A 26,353-nucleotide genomic window follows, 5' to 3' on the forward strand; every position below is an offset into this window, starting at 1 on the left:
TTCTAGATGCATGAGGGACACAGAAGAAATAGAAGACATGGTCCTATGAAGGGCTGATTATCTGGATCTAAGCCACAAGAATCCCACCTGCTCTCTCTCACAAGTGCTCTGTATCTGTTAGTTATAGCATTTAAGAACAGAGAGGTGCTACAAGTAAGTGTCACACCCATTCTGAAGAATGAACTCTTCTAGGGCTGGAATTGGAGTACAATTAGAAGTCTGTGGGCTGGAAGTTCCAAGCCAATATATATCCTTTTTATCCCTTGGAGGACATTTGGTCCTGTCCAAAATGGCCATAAGACATTTGGTCCACCAGACATTTGGTCCACGCCAAAGGTCGTTGATATTTGGCCCTGTCTAAAATATCCATGAGTATATTTGGTCGATGCCAAATGGTTTTGGACAGGACCAAATATTAAGGATCTTTTGGTGTGGACCCAAGGTCTCCAGGGACATTTTGGACAGGACCAAATATGACTAGATAGCAAGAACCTTTTGGCATAGACCAAATGTCTCCATGGATGTTTTGAACAGGATCAAAGGTGACCAGATACCAAGGACTTTTGGGTGTGGACCAAACATCTGATGGACATTTTGGACACGGCCAAATGTCTACTAATTCTTTTATCTGTTCCAAATTTCTCTTTCTACAGCCATGAAGATGAGCCCACAAGGCATAACTATGAATTTGAACCATTCTCCTCTCATTTAATTATGTTAATCCAGCTACTAATAAGTATCATAAATACCATCATCATCATCATCATTACGCCAGGATTTCATAAAACTCTTACCTTAGCTAATCTCTTTGACTTTCTCTCCCCATCTTACCTAATCCCCAAATTTCTCTAATCTGTATGAAAGTTGTCTCTTTCCTAAACATCTGCTAAGTTCATGGTGTCACTCTCCTGCTCCAGAAGTTACTTTAACACTCTTTTTGCTATCACATGTCCAAAGTCCTCTGCCTAGTCTTCAGAATTCATATACTGGCTCTAATGTCTAATGTGGGTTTTAGTTTGTTTCACTTCCCAGAATGGAGCTGCTGGTCTAGGTATACAGGTCACTGTGTCTCACAGAAGCAATTACTGCAACCTCAGTACCTGCCTGGGATATAGAGAAGACTCCATAAATGATGGCTATATTTATACAAGTCTTCTCCAACTTATTCCAGTCTTTTCTTTTCCTTCCTTAAATTCTCATTACCATAATAATCAGCACTATACCTCTTGGGATATATTCACTCTAATTGATTTACTATTTTAGCCACTTCATTTTCCTAAACAGACTAAGTTCCCAGGACCAGAGACCATACCTTATATTTTTCTCTGTGTTTTCAAAAATGCCTGGCATAGATGTAGCTGTTCTATAAACAAATGTTAATTAATATTTCGCTTATTGAGTTTAAGTTATTGTAACCTACTTGTTGTGACTTTATCTCCTACAGTTATAAATTTTCCATAACTATCTCCTATAATAAAGCATAATGCAATATAAGCCCTTATATATACTACATGGTTTCATAAAAATTAATTATATAAAATCATAAATTCATGTTTGAAGGCACCTCCCATCTTCCCAAGTTTTGTTTTTTGTTTTTGCATTTAAGGAAGATAATGATCAGAGATATTAAATGATCTGTCAAATGTAAACTTACAAAGGTAGCTGGTGGCCCCACCAAACCAAATAAAAACTACTAGTGTTAAAATAAAATGAAGAATTGGGGATTAAACATGATAACACAGTCTATTAGGACAGGTGCATACACTTTTCCAACGTCTACAGAGAGAATGTAATACTATCATTTACTTTTTATTATAAGGACAAAAAAATCTCGCTTCTCCAGAGTTAGAAGTACTTTAGCAGAAATGAATTCATTTAATTTCACTGACTCCCTGGGAAGAAATTCGGAGAACATATTAACTCTATGTTATAAATAGAGATATTGTCCAGAGAATCGAAGTGAAAGGGCTCAACACTGTTGACCAAAATTGGTGGTTAAAACGCTAATCCCCTCATGGGGAAGCCACATCTGTCCATGGGACAACATAACAGGTTTGTAAATACAGTCCAGTACAAAACAATTTTTAGATTAAAAAAAAATCACATCAACATCTTCCAAAATAGTTCTCTACTAAAACCATTCAGAAGAACAGATACAAGAACACAGGGAAAAAAAGCAAAGAGAGAAACCTGGACAATGTCAGGTTCAAATTGTCGTGTTTCTTTGAACTACATGACTACATAGAGCATCAGAGGGTAAAAGGTGGAATGATTCTTTTCTTATCTTTATGTAATCTAGAATAGTAACTATTTTTTTCCCCAGGCTAAATTTATATTACTACAGAGAGAAGATAAATATACAAGATGAGAACCACCACTGAAATTCCCACACAGTCCTCACGGGGAAGTCCAAGTAAGCAGGAGACCTGCCTGGAGAAGCCTTTAACTGTTATATGGCTAATCCGTTTGGAACACCTTGTTCTAAATGGAGAGACAAAAGAGATTTGCTGTAAAGTCTTCTACTTCAACTCCCAAGAAGACAATAGTGGATTAGGTGACCAGAGAGACTACTTGGAAACTTCCATGCTTGTGGTGTTTCTGAGTCATGTCTTCAGTCAGGGATAAAGCTGATTTTGAACGATGTGGCTCATGCTTCAGCAATGTTTTGCTCTAGACAGATGGACCATATGGAAACTATGAGCTGACTTCATACACAGGACCATGATGAGCCAATGCAACATTTTTATGTTTTCTGTTTCTATTCAAGAGGTCTGGTGAACAATATATTATTGTAAGACATGGCATATTATGTGCCGTTGTTTCAATTCTGAATGGTGATTATTTTTGATGTCATAGTTGTTTAATACAGGGGTTTTTTTTTTTTTTTTTTTTAAAAACACACTTTCATTTAACAAAAAAGGGCTGAAATATTCTGGGTGTTAAATATACTCCAATTCTTCCCTAAAGGTACTGGCTTGCTTTGATGTATCAATAAAGACATGGTCCAAAAGGGGGAGGAAGTTATCAAAATCACAGATGTTGAAGATTTCCTTTCGAACAAGACCCAGTAATAAGCCTTAACACTTTTCTGAAAGATTCTAACTACCAAAAAATAAAATAAAATTACAACGCCAATTCGCTGAGAACTAGAAGACAAGTATAACCCACTAGACAATTAGGCTGGGGGATACAGAGTGTTCATTCATAGTTTGCTGCTTTAATAATTATTAGAGTAACAGCAAACATTTCACTTAAAGGTTAAGAAAAATCCATAGCAAGCCTTTTTTTCTGGATTGGGCTTAAAATTTAATGAAAAACTGTGTTGGTGAAAAAAAATTATAGTTGTTGGCACAATATCAAAATGGAACAAAAGAACAGCACTTACGCGATTACGCGTTTGTATAGGATGTGGGCGGGCTAAAGAATAGCTGAAATTAATATGTGGAAAATCAGTGCACTGGTTCCTTAGAGGGATTCAGGAACTATCATCTGTACTCACTCAGCTTATAAATCTTTGCAAAGGCTATGATGAAAAATGATCATGTTTCATTATTATAATTAAAATATAGTGGTCTCAGACGCTTTTCTAAAGAAACAAAAATATGAGACAAAAATAATATGGGTACAATAGTTTAAAAAGGAGAAGAATTTAAGGAACTATAATTTAAATGCTTTTTCAAGGAGATTTGTTAAAACATAATTAGATTGTATGCCTAAGATTAGGACAGAATAACAAGATTTCCCCATATAATAAATGAACCTTATATTTTACAGATTGTAATTCTCAGCTCTGGTATTTTCTATTTTCATCAGAGAAAATCTTCTAGAAAACGATAAAATTTGCTCACTCCAATTCACTATGATAACTATGGGAGTGCCGTGTTTCTGCTGTATTCACAGCAAGTCGACAGGATCAAAGCCTAAAACTGACCAATTTTAATTCTATGTTAGTAAGAATATACAGATTTGAATATATACAGCAAGGTATATAGATTTGAATATATTGGTGATCAAAAAGTGAATCTCTAAGATTAATTTTAAGGTAATAAATATTGATAATCATATGAAATAATTCAGACCTGAAAGAAATAAATTTCTTCTACATCCTCTTTCATTTTTACCCTGCTTTAAAATTTTGAGAAGACCTTTACCCATTAATTTTATCTTGGCTTATAACTACTACCTGTCTCTCTAGGAAAAAGATGGTTAGCAATTGAGATTAGAATTCTAGTCTTGTGATTCCCAGTCTTTTACTCACTCTCACAGACCATATTTACTTTTATAAGTTGTCTATCTTCATTGATAAAATCAGCTATACAACCACCAAAACTTGTCGTCTTCTGGAACCACATCTACTCTTTAAAGAGCTTTTGAGGGCAAGAAAGCAGTTCTGGGAGCTACTTGTCCACAGCCTCGAAGTCCCATGAGATCCTACAGACAGCCCCTGTCCAGAATGCACGGGAGCAGCAAAACGTTTCTTACAAAATGATATTTTTGTTTGGTGTCATGATTTTAAAATATGTATCTTTAAAGATGCACTTGTACTTACAAACAGGGTTTTCTTAGAACTGGCACATAAATATTTGTATACTATTTATATGATGTAAAGGGAAAAGACCTTGTTAACTCTTTCTTGTGCCTTTTTGTTTTCCATTCTGTTAATTGCTCTTTCTCCGAGCTCAACTGTCTCTCTCTGACAAATTTGGTCTTCTTTGTCAACATTTAAGTCACACGCTAATATTCTGGAGCAGGAGACAATTTTATACGGCATGGTTTTTTCTCACTTAAGACAAGCACCGCTACTTTAGAACACAGGGACGCAGCTATTGGTCAACTGCAAAATAAATGTGTACTTTTCATCATTCCAATGAGATATTGAACATCTTTTCGAGACATCGAACAAAACTTGATGGGCTCATCAAATTTTATGAGCCCAAGTACTACACATAGCCTCAATATCAAGAGGAGACTTAAAATGCATGGCACAAGAAACACGTGCTTTTTAATGAGACCCACTAATTTTAACTACAACATTTAAATATTTAATGTACGAATAACATCATTGTTTCACTCTGTCTGTTGAGAGAGAATAACTGTGACACTTCTTTTTTTCGTTTTTTTTTTGCAGGGAAAGATTCACCCTGAGCTACCATCTGTTGCTAACTTTCCTCTCTTTATTTTCCTCCCCAAAGCCCCAGGGCACAATTGTACATCCTAGTTGCAAGTCCTTTTAGTTCTTCTACATGAGCTGCTGCCACAGCATGGCAATTGATTACTTAATTAATTTTAAGGTGTGGTAATTAATTTGTGGTGTGGTCCCACAACTGGGAACTGAACCTCAGCTGCCGAAGCAGAGAGAGTGCCGAACTTTAACCACTAGGCCATCAGGGCCAGCTCGTGTGATACTTCTTTTTTTTTTCTGAGGAAGATTAGCCCTGAACTAATATCAGTTGCCTATCTTCCTCTTTCTCTGCTTGAGGAAAATGAGTCATGAGCTAACATCTGTGCCCATCATCCTCCACTTTATATGTGGGTTGCTGCCACAGCATGGCTGACGAGTGGTGTAGGTCCACGCCCAGGATCTGAACCCGCAAACCTGGGCAGCTGAAGTGGAGTGCATGAACTTAACCACCATGCCACGGGGCCGGCCCCCTGTGTGATATTTCTTAACGGTGCATCAACTTCTTCAGGTCATTGGAGATATCACCATTCTATCTACAAATAATTCCAGTGCATGATGAATTGTGTGCCTTCTACACACGATGATGCTGCACACACTAAATGCATTTCCAAATGCATGTAATTCACTTTTTTTCATTAGTGAGATCAACCTAAATTCCATTTTTAAAAATAGTAATGAAACAATAAGCTAATGCCATGTATAACAGATGTGTCAGTAAAGAATCTTCTACCTTTTGCTTCTTTTAGTGTCCTATTCACTTTGCACATGATCACTGGGGTAAAAAGGAACATTATCTTACAGCTTAATTCATACATTAGATGGAGAAGTAGGTAACAAAGTTATAGGCCTCTATGCTATTTGCACATTTCTTCTAGGAACAATGAGAAAACCATGAGGAAAGCAACTTTATAAATATGCAGGCAAAAAAAAACCATTCAAAAAAGCAAAGAACAATTCCAAATATAACTGAGAAGATGACAAATGGCGTGAACTTCTCAAAACACTCTACAAATAAAACAGCATTATTCAACAGGATGCAACGAAATTGGAAACAGAAGCAACAACACATCATGAGACACGAAATCATCTGAAAGAAGCAATTATGGACACGAGCCACACAGAGGATTTCTTTTCTTACTTGCACAAGTATCTTGAGGGGTTTGAAAGGTCTTTCACCATGAAGCACTCGCCTCCATTCACACAGAAAGTTTTCTCCTTCTCTGCACATTTTACAAGATGGCTTGTTCCGGTTGTAGACGTAGATGTGGCTGGATAGAAGACAGACAAAGGGAAAGGTTTATATCCATCTCTCTCGCTTCTAAATAGACTTTATTCTTAAATTCTCTTTAAAGCAAGTGTTCAGGTAAAGTACGGCAACTCCACTAACCTTTCAGGCTTAACAAACAACAGCAAAGAAATCAAGGATTTTCTCGGTGTAATTAAATAGGACAAAATTATAAAAGGATAATTATACTTAATTAATTTCACTATAATGAAATAGGAAAAGAGGCTCAACATTTTTTATATCCAATATTTTATCTTCTAAGGAAGTTGGAAACAGAAGATCTATTGTCATTAAGTAAAATACATTTTCCAGGAAGGCTCAAAGACAATGATAGAAAGTTATGTCAGTGCAACTCAATTTCCATATCAATTTTTTTAATAGCAACTAATTATTCATTTTGAAAATTATGTTTTATATGTATATTGACTTTACAGTTTTTAGACGTAATGTTTAGCAAAGAAAAATACAAGGTGGCTTATTTACTCCTAACGAGAAAATTACATATTATTAATTGGATATATGTTATCATACAGATCAGGGGCCACTCTATTGAAAATTTCCATTCTACTCTAATTTCCACTCAGAAGCATAGTGTTCAATGTTATACTTTTACTTTTTATGAAAAGTATACAATTATACTTTTTATGAAATGGAAAGACAGTCTAATATTGCTGCAAATATAGAATAAAGCACTACAAAATTCACCCATTGTGAATTAGGAGCAGATATAAGTGTTAATTCTGGTTTGCAATGTCTTTATGTGATAAGCTTGATATTCACTTGTCAAACTTCACAGTTATCTGAAAGAGAATCTGAAAACGAGGCCTCCACCATTAGATGCATGGATTAAATGAAGCCAAAGCTCTCAGTCCTGAGACTTTAAGGACGTTTAGTATCAGAACTTCTCCCCACTTACAGCACTGGGAATACCACAGGTAATGTTCAGTCTCAACCAAAAAGTATAATTTACATAATGTTTATCACTGATATTATCAGGATGAAAAGCAAAACCAATATGTCAAGCCAACGAAGATTCTATTTACTTTTGCAGAAAAAAATATCTTTAGACAAAATTTTTTTCTTGTCTACTGACTGATTCTTAGTGATTTTTAATTCTTTGTCTTTATTATCAATTTCTATTTTATTATTTGCATGTGAAATTCAGGTGTCCTTGTTTACTTTTTTTGACCTGTCATGTATTATTTGTCCATTTTCTTCTGCCTTTCTTTTTCATTTCCCGCACAATCCACATTTTGTTTTGACTTTTAACCCAATTTCTCCTCCACCTCTGCTAGAAGTTTACTCTACTTGATCAAAATACTTAACATTTGATTATTCAGTTTCTGAATAACTCAAGACCTTTCTTGCCTCTTAATCTCCTGTCTAAGCATGTTTTTTGACCATTTCACTACTCTCCGCATGGCTTTTAGGAGTAACAGCACAGGCCCAAAGTCAAAATGACTTACACTTTGGAGAGATCTGGTTCAAATCTATCTCCTACTAGCTTTGTGTCCTTGAGCAAGTCACCCAGGTGCTCAATTTTTCCATTTAGAAAATAGCAGTAATAGCACTCAAAGGACTTTTTGCAGAAATTATAAGTAATTTAGGTAAAGGAATTGGCACAAAACTGTCACTCGAGAATAATAGCAGGCATTATTACTGGGCAAGTGGGGAAGGTATTTATCAATAAGATAAAGCTTGACGATGGAAAATCTGGGGATTTCAAAGACGCATGCTATTCTTGAATCATTACTGTGGGTAATTCAGAATTGGGTCAATTTTCATATTACTCCCACAAAAAGTCCTTTTCAAAATGCATTTCAAGATATCCTTCACAGGTTTACAAACCAAACAAAAGGCATCAGGGAGAGAGAGAAGGGGGGTGATTTTACTCTCTATTATCAGCTATAATTTACCATTTTTATTAGGAAGAGTGGAATGTAATTTGCATCATTTGGTCTGTAAAATTATAGAGTAGACAACATTTCTATAAGTCACACAACATAAATTTTAACATACTATTATATCTTCATGTGAAAACTGTTTACTTGGGTGCTATGTATTAATATTTTCATCCATGGCAACTGTTTTTAAAAAATATTAGGAGGAGGTTTGCTTCAAATGTTAAAGGTTTTGTGCTTAAGACTTTTAACTGCTGACGCTGACAGGATTCTATGGGATGACAAATTGGCCAGGCTACCTTTGCTGTCCCGGGTGACAGCACTGCATGGACCACCTGCTGTGTGCTGTCACCAGTCATTCCTGCAGAGGAGCTCTGAGCCCCCAGCAGACCCCAGTGGTCTCTGAATCCCTGACAGGTTGCTAAGGATTACCCATCACCCAACCTGAGCAGCAAACACCGCACCAGGCTCTTTCAGAACAAATCCTGAGGCTTTTACTAAAAACAACAAAACCAGTATCTCCCCAAAAGAAGATACCCCACAGAAATTGTAAACTAACAATAAAGATTAGCAGCAGTATAAGCAAGAGACAGACACATCATACCTATTCTGTGGACGTTCTGATCCTGTGTTATCAAATAAGTAAGATTAATATGTTACAACTAGAAATAATCCCTTTCGTTTTAGTCCTTTAAAAATATTTACCCCTGAAATGATTATCCTTTTGATGCTATCCTGCAGCTCTGAGTTATGACACATTCATTTGAAAAATTCTTTGATCATTACTTGAAACTAGTAATGGGATATTTGATAGTAAAATAATTCTTGGAGAAAATGAAGTAGCAACTATCTCCCATGGTCACGACCCCTCATGCTTTGTACTTTTTTCTTTTAGCAGCAGCGAGAGCAAAAATGATCACGGAATTGGAAAGCAGCAATTAACTCCCAGGTGATGTGAAGTGCGAACTGACTGGGTACAGCTGTTGTGAACCAACAGCCAAACACAGGAATGAGCTGTAATTGTCAGAAGAACCTGGGATGGAGATGTGACAGATGCGCCCTTCAGATGTTTGCCAGGTTTCCTTTTATCCTCCTTAGTTGCACGCAGTGCACAGTCAGTCCTAAGCAGATCTATAAATTTTGCAGCAATATCCTTTCTCTTTGGCTTACATACGCTGTATTGCTTTGTTTCCCTTTGGTAAATCTGCCAGAAGTTAATGAAACAGACAAAGTAGTTTCTTAAACCAAACTATGGAAATAGCATTCTTTCTGGGGGAGCTGGGAGGAGTTTATTAGAGGTGAAGCTAAAGGTTTTGCAGATAGAATAGTGTTTCAATAATATAAAAGATGACCCTCAGAGTTGTTCCTGGAAGTAAGTGAAGTCGATCTCACTCATTCAGCACTTCCTAATCCCTGCCTCCCTCTGCTTCGTGACTAGCTCGTCATAATTTGGGAGTTTGTCATCTTCTAGTAAGTGCTAAATGAACAGCAGTTAGGAACACTGCAAAATATGACCCCGTTGTTTTTATGTTTGCCATTTTATGAACACTTAATCCTAAGCACACTTTCCTCGGGATGTTAGCAACTTCGATATTCTAAGGAGGAAAGTATAGATAAAGCATAACTCGTTAGCCTTCGCAGTGATTCCCTCTCGACCTGATCCAGTCTCTCCTGGTGACGTAGGTCAGGACTAGTGACCATCCCCGGACAGGCTGGACAGTTCTCTGACTTAGCTGAGGATATGGAGACTAAATCACCACTTATGGACTCCCAAAATCCCGAACCACACAATAGGACTTGCTCCTACCTTCCTTCCCCTCCTCCTTCCTTCCTTTCCTTCCTTCCCTCCCTCCTTCTCTCTTTCATTCCTTTCTTCCTTCTATTATGTGCAAGACATAATGATAACAACTAGAGTTACTGGGGTTAAAAATTATAAGGTTGTGAACAATTCTCCCTAAAAGGAGACCTTTCTAGATAAAATGTAGTGAAATGAACACTGGAGTTCGTGAAGAATCAGGTTCAAGGTTCATCACTGCCCATTACTAGCTGCGTGATACTTGTCAGCGAAACTGCCTTAGAAAATTCAGCTGTAAAAATGAGATATCACAGGGTTGTTGTGAAGTGTGATAAAATACTTTGTCAGTTGCAACACTGCACACAAACATATGATACATTACTCTTACCAATGGCATAAACATGGAACAAATAGAAGCAAAAACATTTCTGTGCAGACTCTGGAATTATATATAATCAAGCCTCAAATGTTTCTTAGTAAATCATTCTTCTATAAAATATGAAGAGAGAGTCTAATTTGGAGGGGTAACCATTACATGATTGCAAAGCATTAAGTAAATATCAATCATCTACTGTATTTTAACTTTATCATAATTGCTTTGTCAAAAATTTATAACCTCTAAACTTGACTATAAAATAAATGAAAGAACAATTTGAGTAAAAACCCCAACAAACTAGCATCTTAAGTCTGTGATCATTTTCAGCTTTCAAGATCCACACAATTCTTTAAAATTTCTAATTGAACTTCCACGTTACATGAATTAAGTGTACTTACAACATGGTGTTATTGTAACAGTTTAAAAACTCTAAAATATTAAAAAATAGTGTGGTGTCCATGGTATATGGGATATAGTATAAACTGTTTATAACTAAACATTTTGGAAATCACATATTATTGCACATTTTTATAAATACACAAAAACCTTGAGGAGTAATTAAGTGGCCTCTGTTTGTTACTAAATATTTTCCCATACAATCACACAGTATTTCCTGTAGAATGTCAGGCTTTTTCTGCTCAAGGCAGCCTGAGGAGAAAATAATACTGGAAAAGATGGCTTACTTTCTTGCTTGTTTTAAGTGGTGTTTTACTTATCAGTGAAGTAGACAGAAACAACAGACCAGGGCCATTACACAAATGCAAACTGCTGATAAGAAGCCACTCTATTCTTCTTTGAGAATTAGCAGGAATTAGCAAGAGTGTACAGTGTTTACCCCAAGGAGCAATCATTAGATCCTGTCTTCTCTGACTGAGCCCTTATTAGTAGTTTTTAGGACAATTCTTAATGATTTATTCGCAGAAAATGAAACTAAATAACTCCATGCAGTTTTCTCAATGAAATATATAGATTTTAACAATTGTTACATTTCAATATGAAACTGTCGGTTGCTACAACAGTACAGGTTTTTTTTTAAACCTTACCTGTGATATCTTCAATGGCTATGTATTTAGGAATGTGCATGCTTTCTTGCTCTTTGATCTCCCAGTTAAAAATAAATGGAAATTATTATTCTTGCTTGGAATATAGCTCTTCCACAATTATCTACTACAAGCACTTTAAACTCCTACTGGAAAACCAACGCTTATGTGGCTCCTGAAAATGAAGCTCCAGAGCAGAAGCTGAGCAGAAAAAGCTGTGCTACCTAATGTAGCTTCTAGAGATGCCAAGGGGATGACAGGGGGAGCCATTAGTTTTCCAAAGGAAAAGTCCAGAGCCAGACTCAGAACTACTGAAGCATTGTCATTCTGGGTTGGCATTTTTTTCTGAGCAGTAATTCAATCCTTTGCTGAATAGCAAATAGGTACTTGAAAAGGAAGAAATGTCAGGAGGAGATCAAAGAAACTCCAGTGTACTGACTTGGACGTTCCCAGAACCAATATTGTGATTTGAAGTAGCATATCATCATCTTGGCCTCTCCTCTACTGAACTCTGCTAAAGAAACAAAAAGGGAAGCCAGAGAAGAATCATCATGAGACCATAAAATGGAAGGAGAACTTTCTAAAGTAGAATTAAGGCATCTCACCTTATGGACCTAAGGACTTAGCTGATAAGCTACAAGTACTTAGAGGTATTTAGACTACCTACAAGGTGAGAGTTTGTCCAAAGAACAAGTTGACACCAAGGGCCAAGGGAGATTACTTGGTTTAAGTGACCAACTTCAGCTCTGGCATCATTTAGACACACAAAGAATGGTGAATTACAAAGAATCTTAACATATTTTATAGTTTATCCCATACTTACAAAAAGAACACAAACTGTCTCAAAAGAATAGTTCTGTAGTCTTTAATAAAGTACCTCTAGCAAAGAATTCACAAAAGTATACAGGGGAAGGCTGCCCAAGGTCACACAAGTGCATTAGGAAATGCTTGCTTTCTGTTTCGTTAAAAGTATATTGGGGCTGAAGTAGGTTAATAAGATTGCCTTTAGATTCCTCCTTGTCTTACAAGCTCTCTGGGCAGACCCTAATATTATTTCTTCCTTCTTCAGCAGAATGAAAAGTGACCTTTGGGTGTTTCTCCTCATAAAATAAAATTATAATTTTTGTTGGAACACTGATCTCATTTGTAGCTAAACAGAAAGCAGCTTCTAAGTTTCCAGCAATTGCTGAGCAAATGATTTGGTGTCATTAGATAGTGTTATCCTTAGAAAAATAAAATTGTCAAGTAAGGTTATTTTTTAAACATACAAGTTGCTATTTTTTTTCTGACAGTGCATTTCGCTCAGTGTAATCATCGTAGTCTCCTACTTCTTAGAGCAACATCTCAATGACATAAATGCCTTGTAGGATGTCATAGCTTTTCTAAAGAAGGACTGTCTTCCCACAGTGCATCACTGGTTGGGTGGTGTTACAAGAAAGCTACATTTTCTTCCTACAAAGCCAATAATCTTTTCTTAGCTAAGAAGCCAGCTCCAGAAATACAGCTCTGATAGATATTTTCTAATAATCGCTGACAGTTTTATATGAGTATAAAATTTCCATAGCTGAGAGGTGACAAACTTTCAAGCTATCCCTTGAATCTCTTCCCATCAATATCTATTCTAAAAGGAGTAAAATCCTTCTAGCCTGCAAAGTAAATAGTAGCAGTCCATTTGACTGGCTTAATTTGATATATTTATAGATCTCATCAGGCTAAATGTAGAAGGCACACATTCTTTACTGTACTCTGCATTTTCTACCAGTATCAATTTGGTTGGGAGAAGGTCATGTCAATGTAGAAAATGTTAACCTCTCAATTTCCAAATCAGTCAGAAAGTTTGGAGCAGCAAACACAACAAATCAAAACAAAGAGGACTGATCAAGGATTCAGTTATTCAGAGAGCTGCCGAAATTACCACGTGACATTTAATGACATAGGTTGATTTATTCATCAACGAAAACACATTTGGAAGAGAAAGTAGATGAAAGGTCAAAAGATAGAAACTATGAGGCAACTTCATAATCTTATTCAACAAATTTTTTAAAAATCATGGTATATCAAAAAAATAAAAGCCATATGGTCATTTCAATAGATACTGAATCAACCTTTGATGAGATTAAAAATCAATTTCTACAAAACCATCTACCAAGTACTCTTATCCCTCAAAAATCAAACCTGAGCTTAATCAAGTATCCAGATACAGCTACTAATTTATAGGCAGTACATAGGTCAGAGGAACACATTAAAAGACATCATGGGATGCAATCAGCAAAATTCAGACTATGGAGAACTCTACAGGGCAAATAACTTAGTTTCTCAAAAAAAATATTAAAAGAGGATAAACAGACAAAAGAGCTAGAGCTAGAGACAGATAAGAGGGTAAAAGAGAGAAAAACACAAAATATAGGCATTTAACTCCAACCTCTCTAGTTAAAAGACATATCAACCAACCAGCGTGTGAAACTTGATCTTGGATCTTGATTCAGTTATAAATATATGATATTTATAACAGGAAATCTGATCAGTGATTAGATAATTAATATTGCTAAGGGGTTATTAATTTATGTGTGTGTCAATGTATTACAGTTATGTTTAAAAATAGTCCTTATCTTTTAGAGATACATACTGAAATATTTATATATTAAATGATAAGATGTCTGGGATCCGCTTCAAAACAGCAAGAGGGAAGGGAAGTGAGTGGGATCAAGATGAAACAAAACCGGTAAGTGCTGAAGTGGATGATGGTTACATGGAGATTCATTATACTGCTCTTTGTACGTTCATATGTTTAGTATGCATATTTAAATGTATATTATACGTATGCATGTTTAAATACATGCTTATATATGTTCAAAATAAAAAATTTAAAAAGTATCAATTTCAGGCTTTTCAAAACATGTCTTTATAAAGTAGAATTAGAATGATATTCTTTATCTTCTAAAATAATCTACTTTTAGTCAACAACCTTGAAACTCTAGGGGAATTTTCCACTAATGTCAAGAACAAGCCATGGATGTTGACTACCAATGCTATTATTTAACATTGCTCTGAAAGTTCCAACCAATGAAATGAGGCAAGCATATAAAATTGTGGTATAACTGCAGGAAATGAGAAGTTAAATAATCATTATTTGAAGATGACATGATTAGATACCAGTTTTAACTAGGAAGAAAACCCAACAAAATAAAGGGATCATATTCACAATAGCAACAGGAAACATAAGTCAATTAGGTGAGCCAGGCGTGAATCTAACAATAAATATGCAGAATAGGAAATTTTTTACAATAAGGGTGATATATTAAGAAGAGGAATTAGGTCTGTGCTTGAAGGAGAAGAAGGCATTCCATTAAAGGGAAAAGCAAATGAATTTGCAGAGGTAGAAAAATGAATGTCCTGTTCAGTGAAAGGCAGCAGTTCAGTTTGACTCGGAGATGGATTGAAAATAGGGAGGTGAAGTTTATGAGGCTATAGAATAATAACACATCCGTACCAGAGAAGCCTTTGATAACCTGGCTGAAATTAATGTTTAATCTGGAAGCCAAGGAGAGACTTGAGTTTTTGAGTAGGGTCATGATTAATAAAATTCATGATCTATTCTATAGCCTTTGGAAAGGGAGGAAATGGAGATGAGGAGACCAGTGAAGAAGCTCTAGGTGAGAGAGGAAGAGTGCTCAAACTAGCACACTAATGATGGGAAAGGAATAGGGGTTACATTCAAGAAATAACACTATTTATATTTATATACATTAACACTATTTATATTTATATACATTAAAATTAGGCAGGAGATATATGCTGGAGTTCATTTGTATTTCACACCTTGTATTGCACTTCTTTCTAAGGCATTCAAACTTCTTAACACACATTTTCTCATTACTCTTTACACAGTCTAGGAAATACTCATGACATTAGCAGACAGAGGGACTGAGGCTCATTTTCCATATTCAATACTCACTGGTAAAGTTAAAATATCTAAGTTGCAGCCAAGACTACGTGAGTGATGCTTTCCTAATTCAACTATACCACATGTCTGTTGATATAAAGGAACCTATTAAGAATAGACAGTACCTTGGTTGGTCTGAAATTATCAGTTACACAGATGATCAAGGCTATGATGTTCCTAAAAGTTATGCAAGCATCTTCATGACAGGAAACGATCTCTGACAAATACTTTAAGTAATCTAAACTTTCAGTGTTTGGCACAAAGAAGCCTCCATAAAAGTATATAAAAATGGAGTCTAGGCAATACAGACACAATCTTCCAAGGGTTTCAGGTTTGAGCCAGGCTTCTCGATCAGTGGTTCTGTAACGCAAGAAGCCTGAATAATATTTCTTAAAATGGCACCTCTGCAGCTCTGAAACACCAGATTGCACAGTGCTACATACCATTTAGCCAAATTACTGCAATTCTGTGTTTGTGTGATGGCTGTGGACATAAATACCCAGATTCTGTTTCCATAAGCACAACATTTTCCTCACTGAGGTCAGAGGTTGCTGCATATAAAGGAGGAATGAAGTAGTAAAAGCATGTTCGAACATATGAATCTTGCTCTGTAACACTTGGCTAATTTCAGTCCATATATTTTCCCAGAACTCTCTGGAGTTCCTTGTTCCCAGGTTCGTGATCAGAATAGCAACACATCCCTTCCTGTAACATAATGTGTTATTAAATGTGTATCTGCAGTTTTTAGGTTCCCAGCACAAATTCTGCGTAACCAAGTAACACATGGAAATCTAACTTTTTTCAATACCGTTATTGTCGTTTCACATGATCAGTCTGAACAGGAATAAAACAAGCTTTCAAAAAACACATAATTTTAAATGCTTCACCTCAAGAAAATTTTTTGCTCTGTCCCCTAAAGGCCTAGCTGGTCCCATAATACTTAGCTCATAACAGGTCTTGTTACTTTAAAGAGCATATACTTTTTAGGTTAGACATGGGGGCGGCGAGGGAGGTAATATTACAGGCAAATCCTATGCCTTTACAGGAACTGGGCCAAAATGATAAATTAACGTCAACTAGTACATGAGGCCTAAAGAAGCTTTCTGTAAAGGCTTGAGTTTTTTGTTTTGTTTTGTTTAATTTCTGGGCCTCTACACTCAAACCTAACAGGCACCTGTTTTTCTACAGTTGGCATTAAACTTTGTGAAAGGAAACAGGTGCACGCTTTGAACTTTTTTCCCAAAGTATACAATATTTTTTAAAAACTGGAGCCATGTGTTTAGTGTCTTACTATCATCACCTGGCCTGGCTGTTATATATATATATATATATGTGCATCATTCAGTTGTTGGAAAAAACTCAAAGGAAATCATCCTGCTTACAGTTAAACTGAAAAAGGGCATGTGGAAGCACATAGTAAAAAAAAAGTACAGTACAGGTTAGGGTCTTATCAAAGCTTGCCTGGCTGTCTCCCTGCACTGCCAGAAACAGGCAATATTGAGGTCTACACATAGGATCTTACTTATAATTGATTAGTTTTATTCCTGGTAGTCATGTATCTATCTGTGTATATGGACTAATAAGACACTTCCATCTCCTGGAGCTATAACAATTCAGGATGGCTGAGGTCTTCCCCCTTTTAAAACATAACCCATTTTTGCAGACACTGCAAATATGTGTTAATACAGATATTCGTCCTTTCTATCCATTACTAAGGTGCTTCATACTCAAGCACTAATGGGAAAACAGCTTAAAGCAGGGAATCGTGGCTGTTCAGCACACCAGCTGTAGGGAAATCACCACTCTGCAAAGCCACCTAAAAATCAAAGCATGCAGAACCAAATCCTAGGCCATGTCCACTTTGCCCACTTAATTCCGCATATTCCCATACAGGAGTCAAATGTCTTCAGTTGAGATTTGTCATTTATTCAAAAGCTTGCAAGAAATCAAACACTGCAATACCGAGTGGTGTGTCTAGAAGGAATCTGCATTGCTATTCTGCTCAAAAAGGCAATGCCAATACCTAGTGAGAAATTTCCAGTTCAGTAACTACAGAATCCAGTGATGACCATAATGGGGAGACAGAGTTAGCGATGCTTCTGAAGCCCACTGAAGGAGAGTTCCCAGATGTCAGGCAAGTTCTGGTTATATTTCTAAGCAGAAAACAAGGCCTTATTAGGTAAAACAGATCTCGTTTAGTAACAAGAAACCAGACCTCTGATCCTCTTCTTTAAAAAGCCCTATTGGATACATGGCTTTCCCCTTAAGCAATCCTAACTTCTGAAGAATTTTGCAATATAGAACACTTTCGTTGAAAGAGTCAGTGGATTACACACCTTCTTGGTCTGTTGGATACTCAGTTCCAGGGATGTAATTGGCTTTTCCACAGAGAACAGCCACAGGCGGAAGTCCCTTACTGCTGAGAAACTCTCCTCTCCTTGCACCTTAATGTCCAATGTTCTATACCAAAACTCTAATGGTTGAATTCCTCTCAAAGTCTCAAGAACTCAGGGAAGTGAGTCATTGTTCTACAGGAACCACACAAGTCCCTGGAATTAAATGGTGACAATTAAAAAAGGATCCTAATTACCAGGCAGATGTTGTAAGAATTCAGCAATCTGTCATTGCCCTTTCATACTGATCTCTACCAAAAGGTGATGAGAATCTGTCAAACGGCTCCATGGATCTATCACAGCCACTGGACTGGGCCTGAGGATCATGCTTGGCGAGCTAACTCCCCATTTGCCAGAGCATGCTGCATGAGTGTGTGTGTGTGCATGCACACGTGTGCATGGGTGTGCCTGTGACTCTGGCTTTCCTTTCCTTGAAAAATTAAACTGCACCCTGTCACCCACCAACTGGAAGGCTGCTTTTTATTCTTTAGTTTTTTTTGTAGAGAAATAACAGGAACTGAAAGAATCATTGGTAAATAAGGATGTAGGCTATTTTGTCCTTAACTAAATCTCATCACTCCTGTAACCAAAGCTCTTTTCTTAGAGCTAGGAAAGTGCTCAAGATATCCCATGGTTTTCCTCCCATTTTTATTTTCTACTCTTTTTGTTTGTTTGTTTTTAGTCTAATCAATTGATATTAGTTCATCATAAAGCCAAACATAATTTTAAGCAGACTGAACATAAACTAATTCATTAGTTAACAATACTACTAGAATAAATGAGTATTCTCTAAATTTTTCTAAATTCAATTTTATCCTTTGCCAAATTCAATCCTCTAAATATCGGCTTGGTGATTTTGTTTGTTTGTTTTCATTTTTTATTTGTATGTTTGTTTTCAGGACTCGAAGACCATTTCGTATGTGAATTATTTTAGTTGTAAATGACAAATTTTAGTTGTTCAAAGGTGAATGAGCAGAACACATGGGTGAACAGATGGAAATTATAAATGAATGCATAGTGTCAAAATATTTCTTCTAAAGTCAGAACTAGGCGTTAAACCCAGAGTAACACGCACAGAAAATGCTGGGCACACGTATTTTTAAAATTAAAAAAAAATCTTACCCATGAATGTCTGAGAGAAAGGAAACAAAAAAGTTTAATGGTGGATGTATGGGAGAGGAGAGAATAGGAAGGATGCTGGCTCTGTGAAAACTTAGCACGTCTTGGAACCTAACTGAATCTGAAGTTCAATTAGGAAGGTCTGGGATGTCAGTGTTGTAACGTAAATAAGGCTGTCATATCCTTCAGGGAATAAAGTCAGGCAGTCACAAAAGAGTTTACTGAAACTTGAAGGACACTTGATGCTCAAGTGAAAGGTGGCTTCTTTTCCCAGTTTGTTCCTTCCTATTGAATGCACCACATTCCTTGGGCTGACAGGCTGGAAAATTGCAATTTATGGTAAAGTCTAGCTTCAGACTCTGACATGAAGTTGGAGTTTCCTATGTAGAACTATAATAATAGCAACATGGCAACATGGAAACAGAAATTGAAAAAGTCTAATGAAATGCAATCTATTAAATGGGCAGTGTGATCTATGTTGCTGGAACGACACTCCAGAGATAGATAAACTAAGTAAACACGCAAAGGTGAAAAGAGAGAAGGTGACTGAGGAGAAAGTGAGTTGTGGGCTTCTGACTTGTGGGACCATGGCTCCAGGCTCCAGACCACACTACTGATCATTTTAGCAACTCTGCGAAAGACGTCACAAATGATCCAACTCTAGAGATAAGAAATATATCTGATTTATGAAAACTTTCGCTCTATTTTACAAGAAACTCTGTGGCCAGACATAGCATGAGGTCAGAACAAAGTTGCAACTGTTCTTAGAACAGACAATCATAGGAGCAGAGGTCCAGACAGATAAATTCCATCACTATCATAAGTGATTACAAAAAATACCAGGGGTGGCACTAAAGTCTTAACCATAACTGCCCTAAAGCACTTCATAATCAAAATAGCAAAGAGAACATGCCCTCAATGCTCAGCTAAACTTGACGACCTCACAAGGTAGAAGTTAGACGAACAGTAATCATTTTAAGGAGGTTGACATGGATACGTACTGATGCCAAAGATAGAAATTGCTATGATGTAGCATTTCCAGTTCCCCAGGCATAATTTAAAACGAGACAAGTTCCTTAAAAATCGTTCAAAAGTTTGAGAACATTCACAGTTGCCGCTAACTCAGAAGAGAATGCTAAATTCCCCAAGACACTTCTCTCACTCCCTACCTCCAACTTCTTTTGTAAAAAATAATAATAATAACAACAAATAGGCCTAATTATCATTCTGTTTAAGGCTACTAAACTCCTTACAGGCAATTCTCACTAAACATGTCATCCAAAATGGAAATCAAATTTAAAAATTACAAAAGGTTACAACAACTTAAATTGGATTATCATCATTGCCTGTGATAGAAACTGCCCTTTTCTCTCCCAGGAGCAGGAAAATCAGAGAGACCATCTTGACTCTTTCACATGCTAGAATTGAGGTCTACAAAGTACTGTTTGGGATATGGTTTCTACAAAGTGTAGGAAACTGAACCATCAGAGTCATCACTGGCTCAAAGAAAAAGGTCCAAGAAAGGGCCATGTCCGGCTTACTATGCACTCAGGCGAATTCGCCAATATCCAACTTAGTGTGAAATCTTAAAAAGCAGTGGTATCTTTCTTGCACTACAATAACTCTTCTGTTGCCTTTCTTACTATAGAAGAAATGTCTACCCATTCTTAATAGTCATATTTCTAGAATGTACTCATCATGAAATATATCCCAGTGAAGCCAAGAGTTAAACACCAAAGAGCATGTTAAATATGCTCACAACTAACTCCCAATTCTACTGGTTACGTTCTGGCTTTAAGGTAATCTTCAAGGCAGGTCAAGAGAAAAGCACAAAAGCAATGAGAAGCAGAGAGAAAAGACATTTTATGGTTGTAAAAATGGAAGAGTTCTCTGGATACAATATTTTCTTCTTAAGCATCTTCCTTTCTATATCATAAAAATTCTATCAATTTCTCCACTAATCTTGTGTTTTGTAGTAGAAATCAAATTCACCTAGCCCAGTAGGTATTTGGCATTGATAATGTTCACTGTGAATTGTAAAGGTATATCTTTTGCTTCTATTCCTTCTGGCCCCCTTTTTTTGGAGGGGAAATAAACACTAAAGAAAACTCAAAAGTTATCTGTATGATAAAGGCAATATGATTCTTAGCAAAGAATAAGACTGATATTCATTAAATATTTACAGTGTGCCAGATACTCTAGCCCTGTAGTCGACACAGTAACCCTAAGAAATAGGGAATATTTTATCTTTTTACAGATGAAGAAACTGAGGCTGAAAAGGTGAAATTACATGCCTGTGTTCTCAGTATAATAAGTAACATGGAGAGGAATTCCAATGCAGCTTGACTGCAAGGTCCATAATGTATCCACTAAAGCATTCTACCTCATGATTCTTTATTCCAGAACTACACATGTGACCTTGTCATTAAAAATAAACAACAGAAAATGATATCCTTTCTGCAGGCTACTAGAGAAGCCGTATTCTTCTACCTTCCAGAAAGTATCGCTTTCTGAATATTTCCCTAGGTTTTAAACTGTATGTCAGAGAATGAGACTTTAAATACTACTTTTAGATTATGCATTCTTAGAAGAGGATGGGAGGCCAATGTTAGTCAAATTGATCCTATTTCGGTCATAACTCAGGGAAAATGCTCAGTCCTCGTGATCTATGACTCCGTTGTCTGTTTCAGAATAAAATGGTTATCTTTTCTGTTCAGCTTTCCTAAGCACTAGAAAACTAAACCAATCCTGAGCAGCCTAAATTGGAAAGTTATCAGAAATTCAATGATGTGATTATCCAGTACCAAAGTGTTGTAATGGATTCTGTTTAACCTCCATTCAAATTATCCTCATTTACTCTTTAAAAATTATTGTAGGAAGATAACCTAATTTTCATTTATTAATAATTTCAAAGTAAGCAAAAACTACCTTTTATTTCATTATGAAGCCAAAGTAAGAAAAATTATGCATGCACGTATTAGAAATGCATGTACAAATATAAGTACATTGAGTTATAAACATTATCGGGGACTTACGGCAGTAGGAACTACTCCAAATGGAATGTTAAATTTAGTTATGATCGCTGTGCAATATTTAATATTTGCATAAGATCTCTGATTGACCTCAATTCAAGATTAATACCACTAGATTCTTTAAAGAATTAAAGATTGTACTCAGCAAAGAGATAAGGAGAAAAGAAAGAAATATATATTCATAAGAGATGCAGATAAATTATATAACAAAAAAATTATCTCTAGTGACATTTGAAATTAGGTTCCTTTTGTTGATTGGTAATTTTTCTTTAACCTCATTTTCACATAACATATAAATCACCCACAAGAAGGTTTTAAAAATGAGTCCTGTGATAGCAACCCTAATTGACAGTCAAATCCTGACAACCAAGTAATTTAAATAAGCAAGTCTTACCAAAATGGACTATCCTAAATAGCTAACATAAGACAGCTTTCTTTTGGTTAGATTACATGTAAACATCACCTAATCAGACTTGCTTTACATATTCACCCTTAACAAAACTAATGCTATAAATCAAAGAGTGGCGGACAGAATTAAAGTGTTTACTAATGGCAAATGACTGCAAAATTGGAATAAGAATGTACACTATAGAGTCGAGTTGCTTAATTTTCATCAGGCTTTTCTCTATTTAGTAATTCAGTAAATTATTTTTACTAATTTTTTATTCAGTTGTCTGTGCCAAGTCTTATCTTATTTAAAATTTGAAATGTTGCAGGGTAAGCCATACATTTGTTGAAAATAAGTTAAAGCTATGGAAGAAATCTGAGAATCATGGAATTTTGTATTTATTTCTGCAGTAAGATAAGATCTGAGGCACACAGCAAAACCATTACATAGTTTTTCAAACTATAAGTGTGTGTACAAGACACGACTAAAATATTGAACTTTCAAATGCACCATTAACATTTTTAGCTTAGTATCCTTTGTTTCCTAAAAATAAGTAGTCCAATATTGAGCAGAAATGCCAAGAAATCAATAAAAAGTAATTAGGAAAAGTGTTTAACGTCCTTGAGAAAAGCTTTGAAGGCAGAAAGGGAAGCTTCGGCATTGTGAGCAGTCAACATTCTTTAGTTTTCTTCCGTAATAAAAAGAAAAGGCAATCATTTAAATTACTTTACTAAAAAAATAACCATAAATATGTCAAGTGTCACCCTGGGCCATATTGCAGTTAATGTGGATGCTTTCCATTATAAAATCCACAACCGAAAGCTCCCTTGGAGAGCTGACTCCTATATGCAACATTAGATATACCCATGTGTGTGATCACAAGCAAGAGAGAAGAAAACTTCATTTTAACAATTAGTTGCTTTAGCTATTTCTATCATCTCTGAGGAAAGATATTGAGGGAAAGGAAATAACAATTATTGAGTGACTTCAACGTGCCAGGAAAAAATACACATGACCTCATAGATCTCTCACAATAACCTGTAGGTTCTGTATTATTTCCCCCACTTATCAGAAAGTAAACACCATCTCAGAAAGATTAAGGAGTCTGCCAAGGCCCTACAGATGGAAAACTGCAGTCAAGACTCACACTCAGATCTCCTTTTACCAAGTCCCTGTTTTCTCTAAGACACCACTCAAGTATTTTGAGTATTTTCAATGGTGGTTCTCATTCTTTTGAGGGTCACAGACTCCTTTCAGAATCTGGGGAATGCTATGGATATTTGTTTACGTGTGCAAATAAAAAACCTAGCATACAATTTTGGAATTTTTAGGGACCTTTCCTCTGAAGCTAATTCACAGTTATTCCATGGATCTCCAGTTAAGAATTTTTCATGTGAGTTCAGACTCTAAAAGACCTCTGACTTCTAGAATTCCGAATACCCAATAACATGATTCTATTAGAGATAAGAGGAAAAGCTATTCCCTTCTATTATTTTTACTTGCTTTGTTTCAGGACTTTCTCAATAATGTGTTAACTGTATTAGGAGCAAATATAAGAACATTTAAGAACATCCCCAAAATTATTGCAGATCATGATAAGATAAAATAAATTAGGAAATGAAAGCTTACTTAGGAGTTCGCTTTCTTGTTTTTTTTGTACTATGTAAGTATGAGAAAGGTGAATTAACCGTTAGTACTTTATTTCAAATAATGTCACTACATTTTACAGATTACCTGTGATAATAAAAACATATTTTATTTAAAAGTTGTCTCCATAGCTTAAAAAAACAAACAGTTTGTACCTGTAATTTCAGAAGCTGGTGGAGGGGAAGGGGGAAGAGAGGAAGAGGTCTCCAGTTTTTACCTTTTTATTTAGAGAAGAAAAATGCTTAACAGACTTAGATATTCTTATTTTTAAGGTTGGACTAGCAGTATTTAATACAGAAACCCAATTTTCTGAAAGGCAGCTGCAGCAACAACTTATTTTAACAAAAATCACATTCCTTTTGAAAGAAAAAATACCATGAACTTCTTAGAGATGTTTTTATTTACGTGTTGGTTTTGAAGTGTATAGCTTTAAAACACCAGGGGGCTGTACTTAAGTCTTTTTTATAACATAATTTTTAATGGAAATTAAAATGGAATTACTTTCACATTTAGTACAGAAATCCATTCATATAATTCTAAATATTGCTGTTCATAAAATATAAATGTGTGTCGTTGCCTGCACAGTCAAAGGTAACACTTTGTTTTATGTTAAACTTGATTGAAACAACCTAATTTTTTTCCTTCTCTTCTGAAGTGCTCTGAAAACAATTTGAAGGCAGCATTTTGCCTTGGTGACTTTTGTTCCTTCTATCTTTCTCTCAAGAGTGATGAAAGATTAGAAAGAGAATCTAGCTCTTAAATCTGTACAATTTTCTTATCCTAGGACATTACTATTACTGATTTTAGGCAATATTTTGTTACTATTACTAATCAATATAAATATAACAATGCATGTTTATTTTATAGAAATGGAATGGCAAATCTGCTGACTCTAATTATTGGTTATAAATTACTCTAATTAACTGAATTAAAGGTACCATTTATCAAATGATGAGTAAGGACTGCATTCAAGCACAAGATGTATTTGTCTTTAAAATGCATTGTTTTCTCTATATATGGATTGCTTTTTATTTCTCCAGAATATTCAGATAATACTGGAATAAAAAAAATAAAAAACTAGTTTCACAATAGGACTTTGTAAATTTACTAAATAAATGAAATTGTATTAACTTTGATAATAATTAAATAGCATTTATCCACAAAGAAACAAGAAGAGTCATTTCTCAAGTTCTTTCTGTTGAAATCGCATTCTACAGAATTCATTTTGACTATGAATTTTAATGACCAACTGAATCAAATTATAGAAATGAGACTAATATTTGATGCAACATTATTTGAGAAGATTTCAAATTCTAAAGGTCTCAAGGATTACTACAAAGGAAGTTTTTGAAGCTCTTCAAAGATGTGCAATGTTTGTCATAATTAGAGGCAAATATTCCTAAGTGAAAATGCTGGTCAAATTTTCCTTAAAATAAATTATTGTTAATTTATAATTCCGTAATCTTGGGAAACGATGTATATAAAAACACCTATACATACTTACACACTCCCTAAAGTTTTTAATTTTCAAGTTGAACTTTAAAAAGATGAAGTGGCCATCATATACACAGATGCCTTTTCCCAGGCTCTATGCCAAAATTATTCCACTTGACTTGCCCTATAGCCTATCACACAATGTCTCAGAGAAAACAGGAAAGCTAGATATTTTTTTCTTGTTTACTTACTCAGATCCTTACAAATCCCATGCATCTAGTAGTGGAAAGATAAATGAGAGAAGATATAAAGCATTCAAATATTCTATGCCTACAAATGATCTATTTGTAAATATAATTAACATTTGAAAAATCTTCAGCAAAGTTTTCATCCAAGATGGGCCTCTCCCTGACAGTCACAAACCTTTGGCCCTACGACCCTACTATCAGCTCGGATCTACTAGAGAAGATTCAGTATTTGTGAAACCGGTATATGTATCTAAACCTTGTTTTGGATCATTTTTATCAAGCAGTTTATCTCATTTTGCTAGATCATCTCTCTGCAAGCAGATTCCTCTTAATTGATTTATATCCTGTATAGCCATGAGTGTCTACCTTGTTCCTGTGGCTTAAAATCAGGCCCATCCTCCCCATCCTCTCCAGCCCCCCACCTCTTATATGTTTGGGTTCCCAAAAGAATCCCATTCTTTCTTCTTTTTTCCCCTCTAATTTATAGCCTAGGGCTAAACCTTTTGTCTTTAATGATGAACCTGATATTCCTGGCTTGGACCACACTCCCTTACTTATAATTTTCTCTGA

General features: G+C 35.7%; 1 protein-coding gene across 12 annotated transcripts in view; it reads right to left on the minus strand.

The window, feature by feature from the left end:
• The window catches only part of NRG1 (neuregulin 1), a 218,988-nt gene that overhangs the window by 35,939 nt on the left and 156,696 nt on the right, over window positions 1-26,353 (minus strand). For all 12 annotated transcript variants that reach the window (XM_070253506.1, XM_070253505.1, XM_070253502.1 and 9 more), the window contains one exon: window positions 6,321-6,450. In XM_070253506.1, the coding sequence (XP_070109607.1) occupies window positions 6,321-6,450 (130 nt within the window). The remainder of the gene's footprint in view (window positions 1-6,320; window positions 6,451-26,353) is intronic.

Source organism: Equus caballus, chromosome 27 (genome assembly GCF_041296265.1).
Source record: "Equus caballus isolate H_3958 breed thoroughbred chromosome 27, TB-T2T, whole genome shotgun sequence".
Taxonomy (NCBI): domain Eukaryota; kingdom Metazoa; phylum Chordata; class Mammalia; order Perissodactyla; family Equidae; genus Equus; species Equus caballus.